The sequence below is a fragment of the Ochotona princeps genome, chromosome 1 (genome assembly GCF_030435755.1).
Source record: "Ochotona princeps isolate mOchPri1 chromosome 1, mOchPri1.hap1, whole genome shotgun sequence".
Classification (NCBI taxonomy): Eukaryota; Metazoa; Chordata; class Mammalia; order Lagomorpha; family Ochotonidae; genus Ochotona; species Ochotona princeps.
In genome coordinates, this window is record NC_080832.1 from 97,946,316 (window position 1) to 97,964,592 (window position 18,277).

The window sequence follows — 18,277 nt, forward strand, 5'->3', positions numbered from 1 at the left end:
CTTGGAGTTAGAGTTGAACTGAGACCTAAAGGGGTTAACAAGTTTGCTCAAGGTAGCACAGGTAATTGGGTTAGAACAAAGTATCTTCCAACAGATCTATTGTAGGGGATAAATAGCACTGCACCATAAATCATTTTGTTCTCTCCAGCTAGACTGGTAGGCTCCAGAAGGGCAGGAATGCTCTCTTTTCTGGCTTGTGGCAAGATTTTAAGACTGTAGACTCCCAAGAAGATACAGCTTGGATGGCTCTGTGGCATTAATAGATATAACTGAAATGCTTGTTTGATATTCTTAGCTGTGTATAGCATACAAAGGCCACACAAATAGGATTCTGAAGATGACTGTATTCTTCACACTTGGCTCTCAAAACATCGTGAAGAATACCACCTGTGATTGGAGTCTCAGTGGGATCAATCCCAACAGGTATCTGATGGATGGGGGCAAGTGGAGCTTGTGCCCACTGGGAGGATTATACTCTGGCCCACTGATTAGGCTTGAACAATCCATATTTGACAAATAAGTTGATTCAAGAGCATTTGTTGAGAAAGCAACACTTGCTAGAAGGAATGTGACTTGTGTCATAAGGATAGAATCAATCATACAATGGTTCAAATCCTAAGATTTGGGAGGGACCTCAGAGAATATTCATTGGTATGACAGAAGTGGAAAACTAGAGATGTGGGAATTCCCAGATTATCAAAATGCGTTTAGTTAGTAATTCTGGAATAAAAGTCTGGCACTTTGATCCTGTGATTCATTGCACATTCCATGTATTTCATATTGGTCTTATAAGTGAATTTAAATTTAAATGAGCACGCCAAGGCCCAAGAATATGCCTGTTCAATATATAAAATTGCGGTTTGAAAATGTTGTGATATTGAATGTCATGGAATGAATGCTTGATTCAATGCCAGATACTTAACTGAGTCCATCTTGGCAGCATGTTTGCACATGTGGCAGATGGGGCTGTTTGGGTACAAGGGTTCAGGTGGTCTCTCTCTTTGGAAGAGGGTTTTAGATGCTCTCTTTGAGGCCCATTTCTACTTTGTATCATTTTGCAGCTGGCAGTTCAAGTGCAAGAACCTCTGGGAGACTTGTGTATGTCGCTTCCACGGTCTCCAGCCACCTCTGGCTAACTCCCCATTGATGGTTCGTAGGATCAAACTCCTCCCTCTGGCTGAGAAGGGCGTGCTGTATGTGGATGAAGTCATTATTGCAGACACAAATATAACAGGTGACTGTCAACTTCGCTGTCCTCCATGGGCCTGTCAAATGAGCTTTCCTCACAAGGGATGATGTTTTAAATAGGAAAGGAACAGACAATTATCTGCCTTGCCTGCTTTGGTTCTAGAAAGCAACTGTGGTTGGGATTGCCTACCCTTGAATCTCTTTTTTTCTAGCAACTTCTCCTTTTTCTATCTACCAAGAAGCTTGTTTTTGCTATTTCTCCGTTTTTCTTTTCTGCAGTAATTGCAATTTTATCACTTTCTTGTGAGGAGCCTTGATTTTTCTCATTATAAACTGAGTATTTTTTTCCTACTTAGTATGCGTTGAATTCTTTACCTAGTGGAGGGCTAAGCCTATGATTATAGAACTGAAATTTAAATTACAAGAAAAATATGAAGGTAAGAGGAGGGAGATGGAAGCCTTAGGGAGAGGAAGGATACGGTGTGAAATACCACCATGTTCCTGAGTTTGTATATGTATGAAATATATATAATTGGTCACCTTACATACAAAAAACAATTAAAAAAAATTCCGAATCGAATTATACTGAAGATTAGCTCACAGTTACTCACACTTACTTAGGCAAGTACATGTGCTGAGCATAGTAAGTACTTAATAATGTAAAAAAAACTATTGCCATCATTATTATTACGCCATCAGGATTTGCTCACCTTTGCAGTAATTAATATCTGTCATACTAACTTCTAGAAGGAACATAGAAATTATATGATCTGGTAAATAGGGTTAAAGGTTTGATTTATGACCTTTAAGGAAGAGCAGGATTTGGAAGGTAAGCATTTCATCCAGAAGGAATGCTCTTATCCTTCCTGTTTTAATTTTTCCTTCTTTTCTTCTTTCCTTTCCTCTCCTCTCCCTTCCTCTCTTCCCTTATCTTCCTTTTCCTTCCCTTCCCTTATCTTTTCTTCTCTTCCTTTATCTTTTTTCTTTTCTTTCTTCTTCCTTTTCCTTCCCTCCCTCCTTCCTTTCTCTCTTTCTTTTATTTTTGATTTACATAAAATGAGAATTTTTCTGAACTCTCATTTAGAAGTATAAGGGTTCCTCCTTGTTCTTCTGCCTCCTCCCTCCCTTGTTTTCCTTATTCCTTTCCCCCAAGTTATTACAGTAGCATATTCATTTGCTTCACAGTGACAAGCTTAACTCTCTGATATATAAAGATGTCATGGCATAGTAAGTAGAGGGAAAAAAGCCTAACAGAAAATAAAAATTGAAATACTATTATTACTCATGCATATAGACACGTTTTATACAACAGTTAATTCACAGTATGCTAATCTCACCTATAGAGATAGTTTTGTGCTTTATGTATTAGTTGTCACAGATGAGGGAGACCATATGATATTTGTCTTATAGGGACTGGCTTATTTTACTAAGTATGAAGGTTTGTAGTTGGGTATATTTTGTTGCAAACAGTAAAATTTTACTTTTTTTATAGCTAGGTAGCATTCCAAAATGTATGCTTACCATGTTGCCTTTATCCAGTTACTAGCTGACCCTTATCCTCCTTTCTGTTTATCCAAATCCCTCCATTCATTTTGTTCTGAGTTCACACTTGGCTCCTTCTTCCATGAAGTCTTCTTGAATCTTTCTTGAGCATTGGTGGTTCCTTGTTGATTCTCCTCGCCAGTAATTTCAGGGACAAAGTGTCATTCAGGATACCTATTTAGCTTGGCCATGTATCATGTATACCCACAGCCAAGCCAGATCATACAGTTTGCTGTCAGGGCTCTCTGGTGTCAAAATTTTGGTCACTTTCACTTTATTATAAAATTCCTTATGACTTAGGGATTGAACTTTCATGTTTTCATACCTTCTTTCCTTCTCCAAGGTGAAAAAAGATGATACAGTAATTTATTTATTGACTTGCAGAAAATGCAGCTTTAAAGCTTTTTTCCTGAAAAATGGAGAGCTAAGGTCAGGAGAGCTTGGGAATAGGTAGCAATGGAATCCTCTATCAATCCTGAAACAGAACATTGTGATTCAGATTTTACCTGTCTCAGTAGTTAAAGTCATTTTGGAATTTTCTTGGTCAGACTGGACCATAGCTTCTTGTTTCAAACTTTATTCATTTTATGACATAACTCAGAGGTGCACTGGGACAGCTGCCTCAAAACAGCTAACTGGGAACTTTGACTCCAACTACTATGCAGATGTTGAGAGGACTTGAAGGGATTGTGTCACCCTTGAACTATCTGGTCGATAAACTCAGGGCTAGGTAAAAGGCGCCTTCCCTCTTCTTTAAGTGCCATCCTGTCCCTCCAAACCCTCGAGGGAAGGAGAGAGAACCTTGCCTCACTATACCCCATCCTTTGTCACAACATGTTCTGTGTGTCCAAGTTGCGGTTTGTAATGAGGCAGGAAGGGAGAAGGTGAACACAGGAAAGATAAATGGGTTGGTTTGGGTGACAGAACTGGCTCCCTACTTCGTCATGTTATTCTTTTGGCAGTGATTTGTTTTGGATGTTGTTTAATGGCCACACAAGCACTACGTAATTTGTCTCCATGTTCATAATTAGTTGCATGTCATTCTATCAATTTATTCCTTGATAATGTCCCCATGAGTGATGTATTTTATGAGAGCTGTTTTTATCTAGTTGTATTGCCCAATTATATAGTTGTCAGGGGTCCAAGAGATATTCTTATTATTCCCACTCTGAGTGAGGACACCAAAGCTAAAAGGGGTTGAATTTCTTGCTCCAAGAACAGCTGGAGGAGGTGAGAATGCAGTTATTGACACCTGAGCTGAAGCCTATCCAATTAACTGTACCTAGTGCTGTGCTAAGCATTTGGCATGCAAAACCAAGTAAGACAAAGATGCTGTCCAACTACTTAGTTGTCTTGATTGTAACCAGTCTTAGGGGAGAAGCATTTACACAGTGCATAGTAGGAGGGGATAAGGAGTTTTAGAATATGTTCTAGAAGTCATTTTAAATCTGCTGTCTTGCTAAAGCTTTATGTCATTATTCTCACTGTTCACATCACATTAACATGAGAACTGATAATTGCATTTGCTGTAACCCCAACAATCTAATATACTAATAAATGCTTAAAAATTTGGTCTTAGAGAGCCTATGTTGATTATCTAGGTGATACCCAGCACAGTGCACTGCTTTTGCACACAGCTGATGCCACACTGTGGATCAGCATTCTATATCAGGATTCATTAGCAGGTTGGGCTATACATCCCTAGAGTTCTCGGGGATAGGAGGAAGGAAGGGAGGAAAAGAGACATAGATAATGTATATAGGGGTGCTCTGAAGTACAGTGTGACATGTGGCTGGCTCATGGCTTATACAACTCCATCTTTCTCTTCTTAAGTTATGCACTTTCCTTCTGGCAGTAAACCAATGGTGAGTCCTCTTTGGTGAAAGTGACCTCAGTGGTGAACGTGACCTCTTTCATTTTGCTTGGTGACACCAGATAGGCAGGAATCTCTCCTGTATGTGTGTGCTGCAATCTGAGTAGCTCAGCATCTGTGCCTGAGATTTTCCATACAGCAAGTCTGGGGTTCTTTCATAATAACTGGATCATTGGTATTGATTTCTAGTTTCTCAAGCTGGTTCTGGAACTGCTCGCCCTGGTGGGAATCTGGTGGAATCAATCTCGGTGACAGGATCCCCTCCAGTCTACAGTATAGCCTCCTGGTTGGCGGGGTGTGGTACGGAGCTACCCCTCATCATTGCACGGTAAGGAGTGGTTTTTATATATCTTTCCTTGCTTGGGATGGCTGATTGGCTTGGAGGACACAGAAGTGGAAGTTTTACTAGAGAAAGCTACCTCTCTTACTGTTTAAAGCAATACTTTTCAAACCTGAGACAGTAGTCCCAATTTGACTTCGAGGCTTTTACTCTAGCTCTCCACGGATGCATGTGGGAGGGCAGTGGAGGCCCCAGGCACTGCTGCTCACATAGGAATCCTTGAGAGAGTTCTGGATTCCTACTGCAACCTCCTTCAGCTTTGATCCTGGGGGCAATTTGGGGAGTTAATTTGTCCCTGTCTGCACACCTACTTCTCAAAACTATCAAGAGTTCTTTCAATCTTTAAAGATCCTCAGAATCTCAGACTCATTATGTTTGGGGCAGAGTCCCAAAATTTGTAATTTTCAAGAGTTCCTGAGTGATGATGAACCTGCAGGTGTGGGGACTAGAGTTGAAGAACGAATTCCTATTATGAAATTGATCTTTTTAAATTTCATTTTATTTACTTTTTTAATTTTTATTTTTACTTGAAAGAGTAAAGAGGAGGAAAGGAGGAGAAGAGACAGAGAGAGAGAAAGATGAAGAGAGAGAGCTTTTCTTACACTCACTTATCATTTTATTTTTTTTCAAATGACCACAATGGTGAGAACTGATTCCATTTGAGGCTGGAACTCAAGATCTTCTTCAGGGTTTTTCACGTGGGTTCAGGGTTCCAAAGTCAAGGGCCCCTCTGATGCTTTTTCGGGTTGTTAAAAGGGAGCTGGAGCAGAAAAGGGGCAGCTGGGACTTTAATAGGGCCCATTTGGGATGCCAATGCCATAGGCAGAGGAAGAGCCTCTATGCCACTGAGTCCACCTGTAATTTCTTTTTTATTTGTTTAAAAGGAAGTTGCATTTTATGCTTTTCACAAGATCAATTATTATTGGTTTCTGTGTTCCTCATTGCGTTTGCTATTCATTGAAGGGAAATGAAATAGTCCAAGGCACAAAGACAGGTATTTCTTAGAACACACCACCAGATGGCACTAGAACCTCATAAGCATTATTTTATTTTTTTTTTATAGTCAAGCATATTAGCAGTAGTTTATAAAGCAATAACTAAATACCAGGTTCCTCTAAGTCACTGTAATACATGTATCCTCTGACTTGCTCTTTTAATTTTTCATTTAAACCTCAGTTGGGCACAAATAATTGAGATGTTCTGCTTTTCTTTATTCATATATATGGGGAAAGAGTTGGGGAAAACATATAAGCACTCAATTTGTGGAAACTTGGAATTAAAATAGAGAAAACTTTTGAAATTCATGCTTAGTTTTCTCATGACACACATCTCCCATAAACTTTTTTGAATACCCTGTATATATGTTTTTACACTTTCCATCTTGTTCCAATGTGAGTTCTACCTGCAATATAGGGGGTCAGTTTACCTAATGCAGATGCAGAAAACCTGAACCTTTGCTCTACTTTCCTTGATTTTGAACCTTACCTCTGGGTGAAGAAGACAATAAAACCATCAAAGAAAAGAAAAGATGAAAGTTTCAAGGACAAACAAGAAACTACCTGATTGGCAGATTCCAAATGCCAAAGTCACTAATTCTAAGATAACAGAGCCTAGTTTAGATGACTGTGAACAAGTTTACACTTAAAATGGACAGTTGTCAGGTTTCCTCTGAGTTTCCCGTAAGGTCTTTAGCTCCTTCCGGAAGCTTCTGGTCTGAGTGGAACCGAACAACCTTCAGACTAGATTATTCCAAATGTCTATCCCAACCCAGCCAGAGCCACTCTATCCTTGTGTTTACATACCCAGATGAACATGACTCACTTAAATAATGTTATTGATAGAAATCATATATGTCCATGCTGAAATTTTAGAAAATATAGAAAGGCACTTAAAGGTTAAAAATCAATGGGAATTTATCAGATAAGAGATGACTTCTAGTAATACAGCGTGTCTGTATGAATAGCCTTTCCCAATAAATGTTTTTAAGCACTTATGCCTGTATGTATTTGCTTTTAAAGACACAAATGGGTATGAATCATATGTTTGTCATGCATCTGTTTCATATAAAGGTATATTGATGGACTGTTTTCCAATTTCATCAAATTTCCTTCTCAAATTATTTCTGGTGACTGTCTTGGCTGGTTTAACATAATAGCGATAACATCACAGGCATTCATGGCTCAGACTTGTGGAGGAAGGGAATGTAAGGGACCAGCCGACCCAGTGCCCGCTTCTTGGTTCATAAAGGACACCTTCTGGCTGTGTCCTTGCAAGGCAGAAGCTGGAAGGGTCTCTCTGGTCTTATAGAGGCATGATGAGGGATAGCTCCCTTCATGAGAGGTCGATCCTCCCTCACCTGTAGGAGGTGATCCAATTGCCTTTCCATAAACCACATATTTTCCTACCAAGAACTTGAGTATTCAGAAGAAACATGATAATTGCGGGGAAACACAAACATTTGGTCAATAGCAATATCTGAGCAGCAGTCCATCTCACAGTGTGTCACAGTGTACTGAACCAACTGAGTCTATGAACAGCAGGATCTGGCAGGCAATGTGCTTAAACACAGGAATTAGATTAGAATGTGGCCAGCTGTTGGCCATGTTTCAGTTCTGGTAGTGGGTGGGGAAGCGTTTGAGCCAGGGAACCCTGATTTCTCATTTGAGCTTCTCCTTTGACCTCTCATTGCCCTTCTGTGCTCCAGAACCAGAGTGTTCAGACTTCATCTTTGTTCTGCTTCCTCTGTTGCCAGGATCAAGGGAGTGAGAGGCCTGGAACATTTTTAAATAATCCTTAGTGCTTTTTCTGGTGTTATCAGAGAAGAGCATCCAGTGTTTGGGAGCTTGTTCTCAGAGCCTGGAACCTTGGTCTTTGAGATGAAGTTATACTCAGTCTAGCTCAGCATGTCTTACTAGCTTGTGTGGTTAATGCTTTGCTTTTGACATACCACAGCTCTGTGCCCACCAACGGAACTGAGAAAGGGATTGGACCGGTCCAGTGGACAGCACAGAGACTGCAGAGGACAAGTCCACCTTTGGGAGGACACTTTCGCATCTACCTTCCTAATGATGCAGTAATTCCTGGTAAAGCAGAAAGTGTGTGTGTGTGTGTGTGTGTGTGTGTGTGTGTGTGTGATATCACTTACATATTTAGGGGCATTCCCAAGGAAGTTCAGCAACTATCAGGTATCAGGTGCAGTGATGGTCTTAAAGATATTTGTTAACTTTTCAGCTTCTGAAAATTATTTTCTTCAAAAGATCTAGAAAGGGATTTATTAATGTGATCCTAAACTTTTGTTGTTGTTGTTGTTAATGTGGAAACAGAGGATTAGCTTCATGTGCCCATTATAATAACAATCACAAGTGTGGTGGTTGAATATGATAGAAACTTGTTCTCCTGAGTTCTGGGGCCAGAAGTTCAAGTCAACTTGTCAGTGGGGGCATGCTCCCTCCGAAGACTCTAGCGGAGGAGGTGTTTCTTGCCCCTTTTATTTTGGTAGCTGCTGGCACCCTGTCTGCCTGTCTCCAGCCTTGGCCTTCCTGGTTGCATGCTGCTGCTGTTTCTGTCTCAGCATTCTCTGCCCACTCCATAAGGACACAGGTTACTACAGCCAGGAGAATCTCTGGGTAATCTAGCCTAGGTACCCCCTCTTGAGATCTGTAACTTAATCAGATCTTTACCATGTAAGGTAAAATTCATTCTTTCACCTTTTGAGGCAGTGTTCATCATGTATTATGGCAGCAGGACACTGACCTTTCAGGGGCCACCACTCAGCAAACTTCAATTTAGCTTGGCTGAGGGCCATGCAAAGAGTTGATGGCAAGGCCTAGTTGTGAACCCAGGTATTTGGGGTTCTCTAGTTAGCCTTCTTCTCTATAGAACATTCTAGGCTATGATCTATCACGGTCAGGGTCTTTCTGAATTAAGCTCAGTGGTGACATCATACATCAGTGTGGATTTTTATGCTTGGGGCAATATAGAAAGAGCTTTCAGATTCAGCCTTTAAATTTTTTTAATGAAGATTTTATTTATTTTATTGGAAAGGCAGATGTACAGAGAGGAGGAGAGACAGAAAGGAAGATCATCCGTCCAGTGATTCACTCCCCAAGCGGACACAACAGCCGGAGCTGAGCCAATCTGATGCCAGGAGCCAGAAACTTCTTCCAGGTCTCCCACGCGGTGGGTGCAGGGTCCCAAGGCTTTGGGCTGTCCTCAACTGCTTTCCCAGGCCACAAGCAGGGAGCTGGATGGGAAGTGGAGCTGCCGGGATTAGAACTGGCGCCTATATGGGATCCAGGGGCGTTCAAGACGAGGACTTTAACCATTACGCTATCATGCTTTAAATTTTCAAGAACACATATTTTGTAAGGAGTAAAGATTAGAGTTGCTTCAAAAAGGATGTGGAAATGGCATTAAAAGGTAACTTTGAGGCAAAAGAATTTTGAAATCCTCACTTTTTCATAGTATGTGTTCTGATGAGTGTTTTGATAACCCATTGTATGAATGGATTTTAAAAAAAAATTAGCACTGCAAATTGTATGAAGCCCTCTCATATGTTGCTCATTTGAAAGAAATGAATCAGAAAAGAAGAGGCTCTGGAGAACTCAAGAGAAGCTGTGTAGTAGTTTTTGTCACCCCATGTTAGAGTGTAGGTGAATGCTAGAATAATATAATGCTATGTTAGAATGACAGTATATTAGAATGCTAGAATGGAATGTTCTTGTTGGGCAGTGAGATTCCTTTGTGCTGAAATAGCTGCTACTTTGCTAGGCCAGGATGCACCTGGACTCTAGGAGGATTCTGCTTTAGCGATAAATCTGTTCTTTGCTGCCTTGCAACTTTGTGAACCCAGGTGCAGGGGGGCAAAGGCACAATTTTTCTCCGGTCCCATGAATAGGAGGATGATAAAGGTGTAAGAATAGGATCAGCCATAAAGATAATGGACATAGAAAGGGAACAGACTACCTGCGCCTAAAGGCCATAAAAATTAACATGTCTAAGATTGTTACTTTTGATGTATTACCCAGCCAGAAAGGGCCTGTATAATCTTCTGTTTTGGGTTAGTTCGGGGTCCAACTGCCCACTTGGCTGGCCTGCGTGCCCCAAGTGTGGTTTGGCTCCAGCATGCTGGCGCAATAAACTGTGTTTGCTGTTTGCATTACCAGCGAGACTCTGTCATTCTCTGGGGGTTGACTAGCTCGTACCCTGACAGCCAGGGGCTTTAGCTTGAACTCGAACACCCAGAAAAATGTTGTTAAGATTGCAAATGATCTTGGGTCCGGGGCGATAGCGTAGTGGTTAAAGTCCTAGACTTGCACGCACCTGGATCCCATATGGGCGCTGGTTCTAATCCCAGCAGCCACGCTTCCCATCCAGCTCTCTGCTTGTGGCCTGGGAAAGCAGTCGAGGACGGCCCAAAGCCTTGGGACCCTGCACTGCACTCGCATGGGAGACCCTGAAGAGCTCCTGACTCCTGGCTTCGGATTGGCTCAGCTCCAGCTGTTGCGGTCACTTGGGGAGTGAACCATCAGATGGAAGATCTTCCTTACTGTCTCTCCTCCTCTCTGTATATCCGCCTTTCCAATAAAAAAATAAATCTTAAAAAAAAAAAAGATTGCAAATGATCTTACTGGGGAGGAAGAACAGGAGCATGTGTTTTTTGTAATAGGGAACTTGAGGACCCGGGCTATTAGCATCTGACTATAGGCAGATTAAATGCTAACAGTTACCTGCCCTCATCAAGCCAATTCAGGTGACTAAACAGAGAGTTTATGCGCTGTGGGCGACCACCCCAGACCCCCACCCTGCTGCCTAGGGGGTGTGGCGTAAGCCTGACCCTCCCCTTGGCCCAAACGTGGCTACGAGGTCAAGGGGAGTATGCCTAAACATGACCTCTGACACAACCGGAAGATCTAGTGAGATAGACATGTTACACAGCCAATTACAGCGTCTCTGGTGGGCGTGGGGTCTGCCGGAAGGCTCCCTCCTGCCCGCCCCTTCCTTACCCTTTAAAGCCTGTAACCTGTGCTTGATAAAGCGGACATTCCTCGCCAGCTTGTCTTCGCTGCTTCTTGCGTTTGAATGCCACCGTCTGTCTCACCCTCGGTGACCTCGGGGCCCGAGAATCCGCAGCGAGACTTTTCTGCCACTACTTTCTGTTGCTCATGTTCCTCCCTTCACTGCTTGGAAAACAACTGGGGAAAGTGAGCCTGAACCTGGCCTCTCGACGTGCTGAGAATCTGGGATAGCTGTTATGGCGCAGTGAATTAGGCGACTCAGAAGCCTGACTGCCTCACACTCGGCTTCCTGCTAACGTATCCTGGAGGGCCGAAAACTAAGGGTGGAAGGCTGGGGATTCCCCCACTCGCTGGAGGAATTCAAATGGGGTTGGTCTCCTGGTTGTGGCTTGGCCTAGTCCTGGTTTTGGTGGGGTGAAGTCGTGGTTTGAGATCTTTCACTCTGTCTTTCAAGGATATGAGAATGAGGAAACGAAACAAGATGCTGAACATTTAGATTCATGCATAACTGTATAGATTTTTTCAAAGGTTGGGAATTTTGTTAGCAAAAATTACTTGCCGAGACTGTGGAATTCAAAAAGGTTCTTGCTTAAGCGGAGGGCAACCTGTGTTCTAAGCTAAACTTGTTTTTTTGGGTTGGCTTTGTAACATCGTTGGGCTTCGTTTTCCTCATGCGTAAGGCTGCCGTTAGGGTACTTGAATGACCCACTTCTCAGGGTTTTAGGGAGTAGCTAATGAAATGGAAACTTCTGGTAAAGTATGAAGCAGAGTTCAAACAGACTGCATTGTTATTTCTCTGTGGGCATGTGGAATAGGGAAGCAGGTGGTTGGGCTTAAAGGAAATTCTAATAGAGAAACTGAAGTTAAATGCCAACATTCTCCAGCTGGGTTAGCTAACGTTTTTTTATTGGTGTCAGCTGCTCTCTGCCTTCCCCTACTCTGAGAAGTGGCCAACTTTTCTCTATTGACAGGACCAGCTAACTTTTTCCAGGGAAAATCCAATACTTAATTAACATTTCAGTCGTTGCAAAGGTGTCTGGGCAGTGTTTGCAGTTGATGGTTGAGACTGTCTCATCTGAATGTGCTCTCTTCGTGTTACAGTTTGGTATTACTTGGCATTGACACAGGGTATTTTTTTTTTTAAAGATTTTATTATTATTGGAAAGCTGGATATACAGAGAGGAGGAGAGACAGAGAGGAAGATCTTCCATCCGATGTTTCACTCCCCAAGTGAGCCGCAACGGGCTGGTACACGCCAATCCGATGCCGGGACCAGGAACCTCTTCCGGGTCTCCCACGCGGGTGCAGGGTCCCAAAGCTTTGGGCCGTCCTCAGCTGCTTTCCCAGGCCACAAGCAGGGAGCTGGATGGGAAGTGGAGCTGCCGGGATCAGAACCGGCGCCCATATGGGCTCCTGGGGCTTTCAAGGCGAGGACTTTAGCCGCTAGGCCACGCCGCTGGGCCCAGACACGGGTATTATGATGGTAGAAGTGGGCATCTACTTGCCTTTGCCTTAGTGTAACTAAATCACGTCTTACCAAGGCTGGGCATTCTTTTAAAAATACATTTTGACTTCGGAGTTTGCTGAAAATTTCATAGGCATCCTGGTGTGTGTTCTCTGATCTCCTAGTTGAGGAGACCCTGAAAAGTGGGTTAGTTAGTGGCTGACTCACCTGTTGTGTATCTCCAACCTTTGTCTCACAGATGTGTCAGCGCATATTTCTGCTAATCGCCTTCAGAAACTCTTGGAGAGCAATGCCGACAACTTCACATCCAGGTTCCTCCATGTTAGTGACTTCACGGTAGAAGAGCAGCCTAACTCTTGCTATGAACGTGTTTGGACACTTTCCTGGTCCACTCAGATTGGGGACTTGCCCAATTTTATCAAGGTATATATGTCATCCCTTTGGTATCAATTTAAAAGTGTTCTAGAGAAATTTTGCAGAAAGGAAGGAATTAGAATTATACAAATGGAAATTGTGAATTATTAATTTTGTTGGAATATTCAAATTTTTAAAATCCCATGATCTTTATTTCTGGAAGTTTTACACACATTTTATACCTCATATCCCTGATTAAACAATTTAAACCAAACCATTCCTTCCTTAATTTAGAGTGGGGACAGAAGTCAGTGGTCAGTGTCCACTGTGCAATAATTTTGCATCTGCTGTTGGATAATTTAAGCAGATGTGATTGGCTTAGATTATCATGGGGGCAGATGGCATAGCAGAAGGAAGTTTAGAAAAGGATTTGCTGTCTTTGGATAATGACAAAACCAGATGCTCTTGCATATTTAGGTTTTTAAAAATAACGTAATGATTATCTAGCATTTGGTTATTATAAATGAAGCCCAAGGTGAAATTTTAACTTGGGTGGGTGACGCTGGGGATCATCTGATTTTTAAAGTCCTGAAGTGGAGACAGAGGAAGCATTTGGGTCCTTGCTCTCATTGCTTCCTTTTCTTTATATTTTTATTTTGTTGTATTTTGATTGTGAACATATAAAATGGAGAAGGCCACAGGAAAACTATTTCAGTACTCACAAGATTAGTTTGTTTTACCTCTTTTAATGTTCAATTTGCAAATGTACATTCCTCTAATCTACTGGAACATTTTATTTACTCTTTCTAGACTTCAGTTCTTTCACGTTTTGGCTATCTGATGATATTTAGCAGAATGAAAATGTTTTATCATTTGTTTTAATTAGTAGTAGATTCCTGTTACATGACAGAATGTTCAGAAATGTAACCACTTCAGGTCTCTGGTGAAAATCTTACTGGCCAGAATCCTGTTGCAACTGCCCGAGTGGTGTATGATGGTGGAGTTTTTCTTGGACCTATATTTGGAGACATGTTGGCAACTGCCAACCAACACCCTCAGGTGAGAGTGGATGAGGGATTAAAATGCAAACACAAGTTTCCAATTCTAAGTTGGCTACTCACTGATTTGTAATAAGGGCTAATGAATTTAGCAGCTGAGGGTAATTTTTTCAGTCGGTAAAATGAACACGATTTTGGTTGTCCTCATTCTAAAACTTCCGGAGCATGTATAAAGCACCATGAAAATATTAATGATTTGTGGCATAATATTTAAATTATTGACACTATTGTTCCAAGGTAAAGAAATTGAGAACTTATTGGTAAAAATGATTAATACTCACACAGCGGCACTGGAAAGCTAATGAACTAAGTCAACTCCTTTTGTTGTTACAGTGTTCCCTCTTCTTCATCTGTCCATATCTTGATTTAAAACTCTTTGCTATTAATTTTAGAATAATATAAAATACAAAACCACTAAGGAATAATATAGCTAACACATGAGCACCTAAACACAACTGTCAACACCCAGAAATCTTTTCATTGTTTGTCTTTACAGAAAAAAAAGTATTATCAATAAATTATAATGTTACTTATTTCTGCCATTATAATACTCTACATTCACAAGGAAATACTGTTATATCATGTCTGCTTTAACTCATGTTTATAGGCAGAGAACCAATTGAGTTGCATGTTTTCCACCTTCTTGATTTCTAATTATTTTTAGTTCAACTAGATTAACATTGGTTCCAACGAAAGGGAAAGATATAAAATCTTGTTGTGGGACATGCCAGTCTAGAATGAAGAAATACCTCAGATTAGAAATCCAGAAACACTCCAGTCTTTCACTGTGTACTCACATTGTGTTGGTGGAACAGAGGTGGCACCGACTGTGGTGCTGTTTATTAACAAAGGGCTCTTCCCATAAGGTGAGTAGTGGGTTGCAGATAGAATAAGGAGTCCTTGTACAGTTTAAGGAAATTTATTTCTGTGTGACAGAGATGAAATTTCCTCAAGATTTGCCATATTTAATTTTAGAAAGTATTTCATAATGTCTAAGATCCTCTTAGGAAAGCTTGGAATGTTTGGAGGCATTCTATACAATTTAAGGTTGATACTGAGAAACTAGAATAAAGACATGAGAGTAAGTAAATCATTAACACTTTAATTTGATGAAAATTCACAAGTGCTCTGTGAATACCCTGTGCATATGAAATACATACTCTGTTTTTAATTGTTTTTCAGGTAGTTGTGCGAGTGAATGACATACCAGCTCAATGCTTAGGTTCCTGTTCTTTCCGGTTCCTTCAGGAGTCAACACCCTACATCTATTCTGTGGAATATTCCATTGGTATGATTGAGACGGGACTGGAACAGTGATAAACTTTAGAGTGACTTTGCTAGGGATCAGATAGGTGGGAATGGGATAGGATGTAGATTATATATAATTCATAGGCGGAGGTTGAATGATGCAACAGAAAGTGCATTTTTGATCAAGCCAATGGATATGATCATGGGGAGTCAATTTTTGAGGTAAAATGTTTAATCTTTGGTAATCCCTCATGATTTAGTTTGAGAAAATTTAAAATGGGAGTGATGCACCATAAAAATAAATACAGATGCTTAATAGTTTTATTGATCTTTAACTCTGCATTGGGAGCAGAGATGTGAGAGAAAATGGACATTTGATGTAAGAGGGTGGTCTCGTAAGTAGAGTGATATCAATGAGAAATATCTGTGTTTTTAATTTCTTCCCTCCTTTAAGATCATGACATCAGCCTACTGATTTATATTAATGGAACGGGTTTCTCTGATGATTCCAAGGCCCTGCAAGTTACAGTGAACAACACAAACTGTGAAGTTGTTTTCTCAAATCAAACTGATGTGGTTTGTCGGACAGACTTGCTGCCGGTTGGAACTCATCAGGTCTCCATGTTGGTGAGACCCTGTGGTCTTGCTGTCAGTGCCAGTGGAGAAGACCTTCTCCTTAAAGTGGAGCCCCGACTGGATGCTGTACAGCCTTCCAGAGCTGCAGAGATTGGTAATCTGGGGGAGGGCCTGCCAGTGCATCTGCTCCAGGGAAGCTAATATGCTGGCTGTTATGTAGGTCCTGCATGTTGTAAATCTCACATAGATTATAACAGCTTTCTGAGTTTTGAATATTTCTTTTTTTTTTTTTAAAGATTTAGTTATTTTTATTACAAAGTCAGATATACAGAGAGGAAGATCTTCTGTCTGATGATTTACTCCCCAAATGACCGCAACGGCCGATGCTGTGCCGATCCGAAGCCAGAAACCAGGAACCTCTTCTGGGTCTCCCACGTGGGTGCAGGGTCCCAAAGCCTTGGGCCGTCCTCGACCGCTTTCCCAGGCCACAAGCAGGGAGTTAGATGGGAAGTGGAGCTGCTGGGATTAGAACCGGCACCCATATGGGATCTCGAGGTGTTCAAGGCGAGGACTTTAGCTGCTAGGTTACGCCGCCAGGCCCTGAATATTTATTGTAATGAGCAAATACGTGAGCCTTAACTGAACTCACCTGACACATCAAGCATTATAACTTGGCTAGGATGGTCTCAGCCACAATTGGGTCAGTCATGGCATCATTGGGTCCATTGCACAAGTGGAAAAAGCATTGGATTTGGACTTAAGACATATGCTTGCATTTTTGTTTTACCACAAGTCAGATGTGTGACCTTAGAATTTGCAGTTACTTCTGTGTTAGTTTCCTAAAAATAATGCTGATGGTGGAATCTAACATTATTCCATCATTCCTTGAATACCTCTGCTAAATACTATAAACCTGCATGCTTAAAGTTGCCTTGAAAGAATTATCCACATTTTTCAGGTGAGATAATGCTGAAAGTAGAGTGATTTGCATAAGGTGAGAGGCAAAACTGTAGTACGAACTGGAACTGTTTGATGCCAAGCTCTTTATTGCTCCCATGAGAAGGCTTAGAAAGTTAATAGAAAATGCGTATCATAAAAACAGCATGCGTGGATTTTATATTTTTTGAATCACTAAAATATTTTAAGTTTTTCATAAATTTAAACATACCCTTGTGCGTGTAATGCTGTGTTATAAAATAAACCTGAGGTGCTTGACTTGTAGGCTGCCTAATTTAGTGTGGAGTGGGAAAGCCTCTTTACATGTACAAACATTTGAAAATTTTGAAGCACCAGATATGCTCAAATATTGGAAAGTTTGTACATATGTAGTGTTTCAAAACTTTGTGTTTGCCAACATACACTTGGTGGTCAGCTTGCCTGCAATGCTGGCTACCACATGAGGAGTGGGGAGTCCAGAGGGAAGTGAGTCTTGGCAGCATTCATTCCAGAGATTGAAAAGAGCTCTCCATGACTCACTGCTTTCTGGGAGTAAGAGCTATAAAACTGAACAGCTGGAGGACACTGGAGACACTGAGGAATACTCACGCTTATGTTTGCTAATATAAGAGATTCATTCATTTCAGAGCATAAAATGCCTTTCCCTAAGCCTTGGACTTTTGTCGTTGCTTATCCTGGGGGTCAGTTATCTGCAACTTAGAACATATTTCAGAACAGTGTATTTTGGCCACAAACTCCTTGTAACTAGTCATAGCTTATTTGTGGCTCCATTTTGCTAATCCCACCTCATTCCTATAATTAAAACAGAGCAGACAGCACTTACCATTACTTCTTGATTTGAAGGAGACGGTGACATGCAGTGCCCACAGTGAAGGATCCTGGTTCTTGTTTGTTATAATAGTGGTTGGTTTGTAGTGAGGGCACATAATAGTCTTATCATGGGATTTACAGGAAGCTTTGTTCTTACAGTATTGCCTTTGTAGACCATGCAAACCTTTCCTCCTCTGCCTGCCCCACTAGTGGGTTGTAGATGTTTCAAAGGAACGACCGGCTCAGCTATCTTTGATTCCCTTGTGCAGAGTGCTTTGCACAAGTAGGTTGGCCAGTTGGTTCAGTTTTCCTGGGACTGAGGGATCCCAGGATATAAGACTTTGTTTAAAAACTGAGATGCAGAAGTCTTAGTGGTAAAACTTGGTCCAAAATAAGAATGAGTTAATTAACCACTAGGGCATGCTGTACCAGTGGTACTTAGTGAAGGGACTGAAAGTTCTAGAAGGATCATGTATCGTTGTTATACATTTTAATGAAAGTTGAGGACTTCAGAGAAGGAATTGTGCCAAGTAGGTGCAAAGTAACTTTCATTAAGACTAAGGGTATATATGGCCTGGTGCAATGGCTCAGTGGCTAAATTCTCACCTTGCGTGGACCGGAATTCCATTCAGGCACCACTTTGTGTCCAAGCTGTGCTGCTTCTCATTCAGCTCCCTGCTTGTGGCATGGGGAGAGCAGACCTTAGGACCTTGGGACCCTGCAGCTGTGTGGGGGACCCTGACAAAGCTCCTGACTTCTGGATTTGGATCACCTCAGCTTCAGCCATTCTGGCCACTTGAGGAGTAAGCCAGTGGATGGGAGATCTTTGTCTCTCCTTCTCTCTGTAAA

At 41.5% G+C, this 18,277-nt stretch overlaps 1 protein-coding gene across 1 annotated transcript in view; it reads left to right on the forward strand.

Annotated features, from left to right (window-relative positions):
- Positions 1-18,277, forward strand: part of PKHD1 (PKHD1 ciliary IPT domain containing fibrocystin/polyductin) — a 440,412-nt gene that overhangs the window by 36,494 nt on the left and 385,641 nt on the right. Inside the window, exons 19-26 of the mRNA XM_058662233.1 lie at positions 296-423; positions 1,062-1,234; positions 4,793-4,931; positions 7,896-8,026; positions 12,664-12,848; positions 13,716-13,838; positions 15,020-15,125; positions 15,540-15,815. Coding sequence (XP_058518216.1) covers positions 296-423; positions 1,062-1,234; positions 4,793-4,931; positions 7,896-8,026; positions 12,664-12,848; positions 13,716-13,838; positions 15,020-15,125; positions 15,540-15,815 — 1,261 coding nt within the window. The remainder of the gene's footprint in view (positions 1-295; positions 424-1,061; positions 1,235-4,792; positions 4,932-7,895; positions 8,027-12,663; positions 12,849-13,715; positions 13,839-15,019; positions 15,126-15,539; positions 15,816-18,277) is intronic.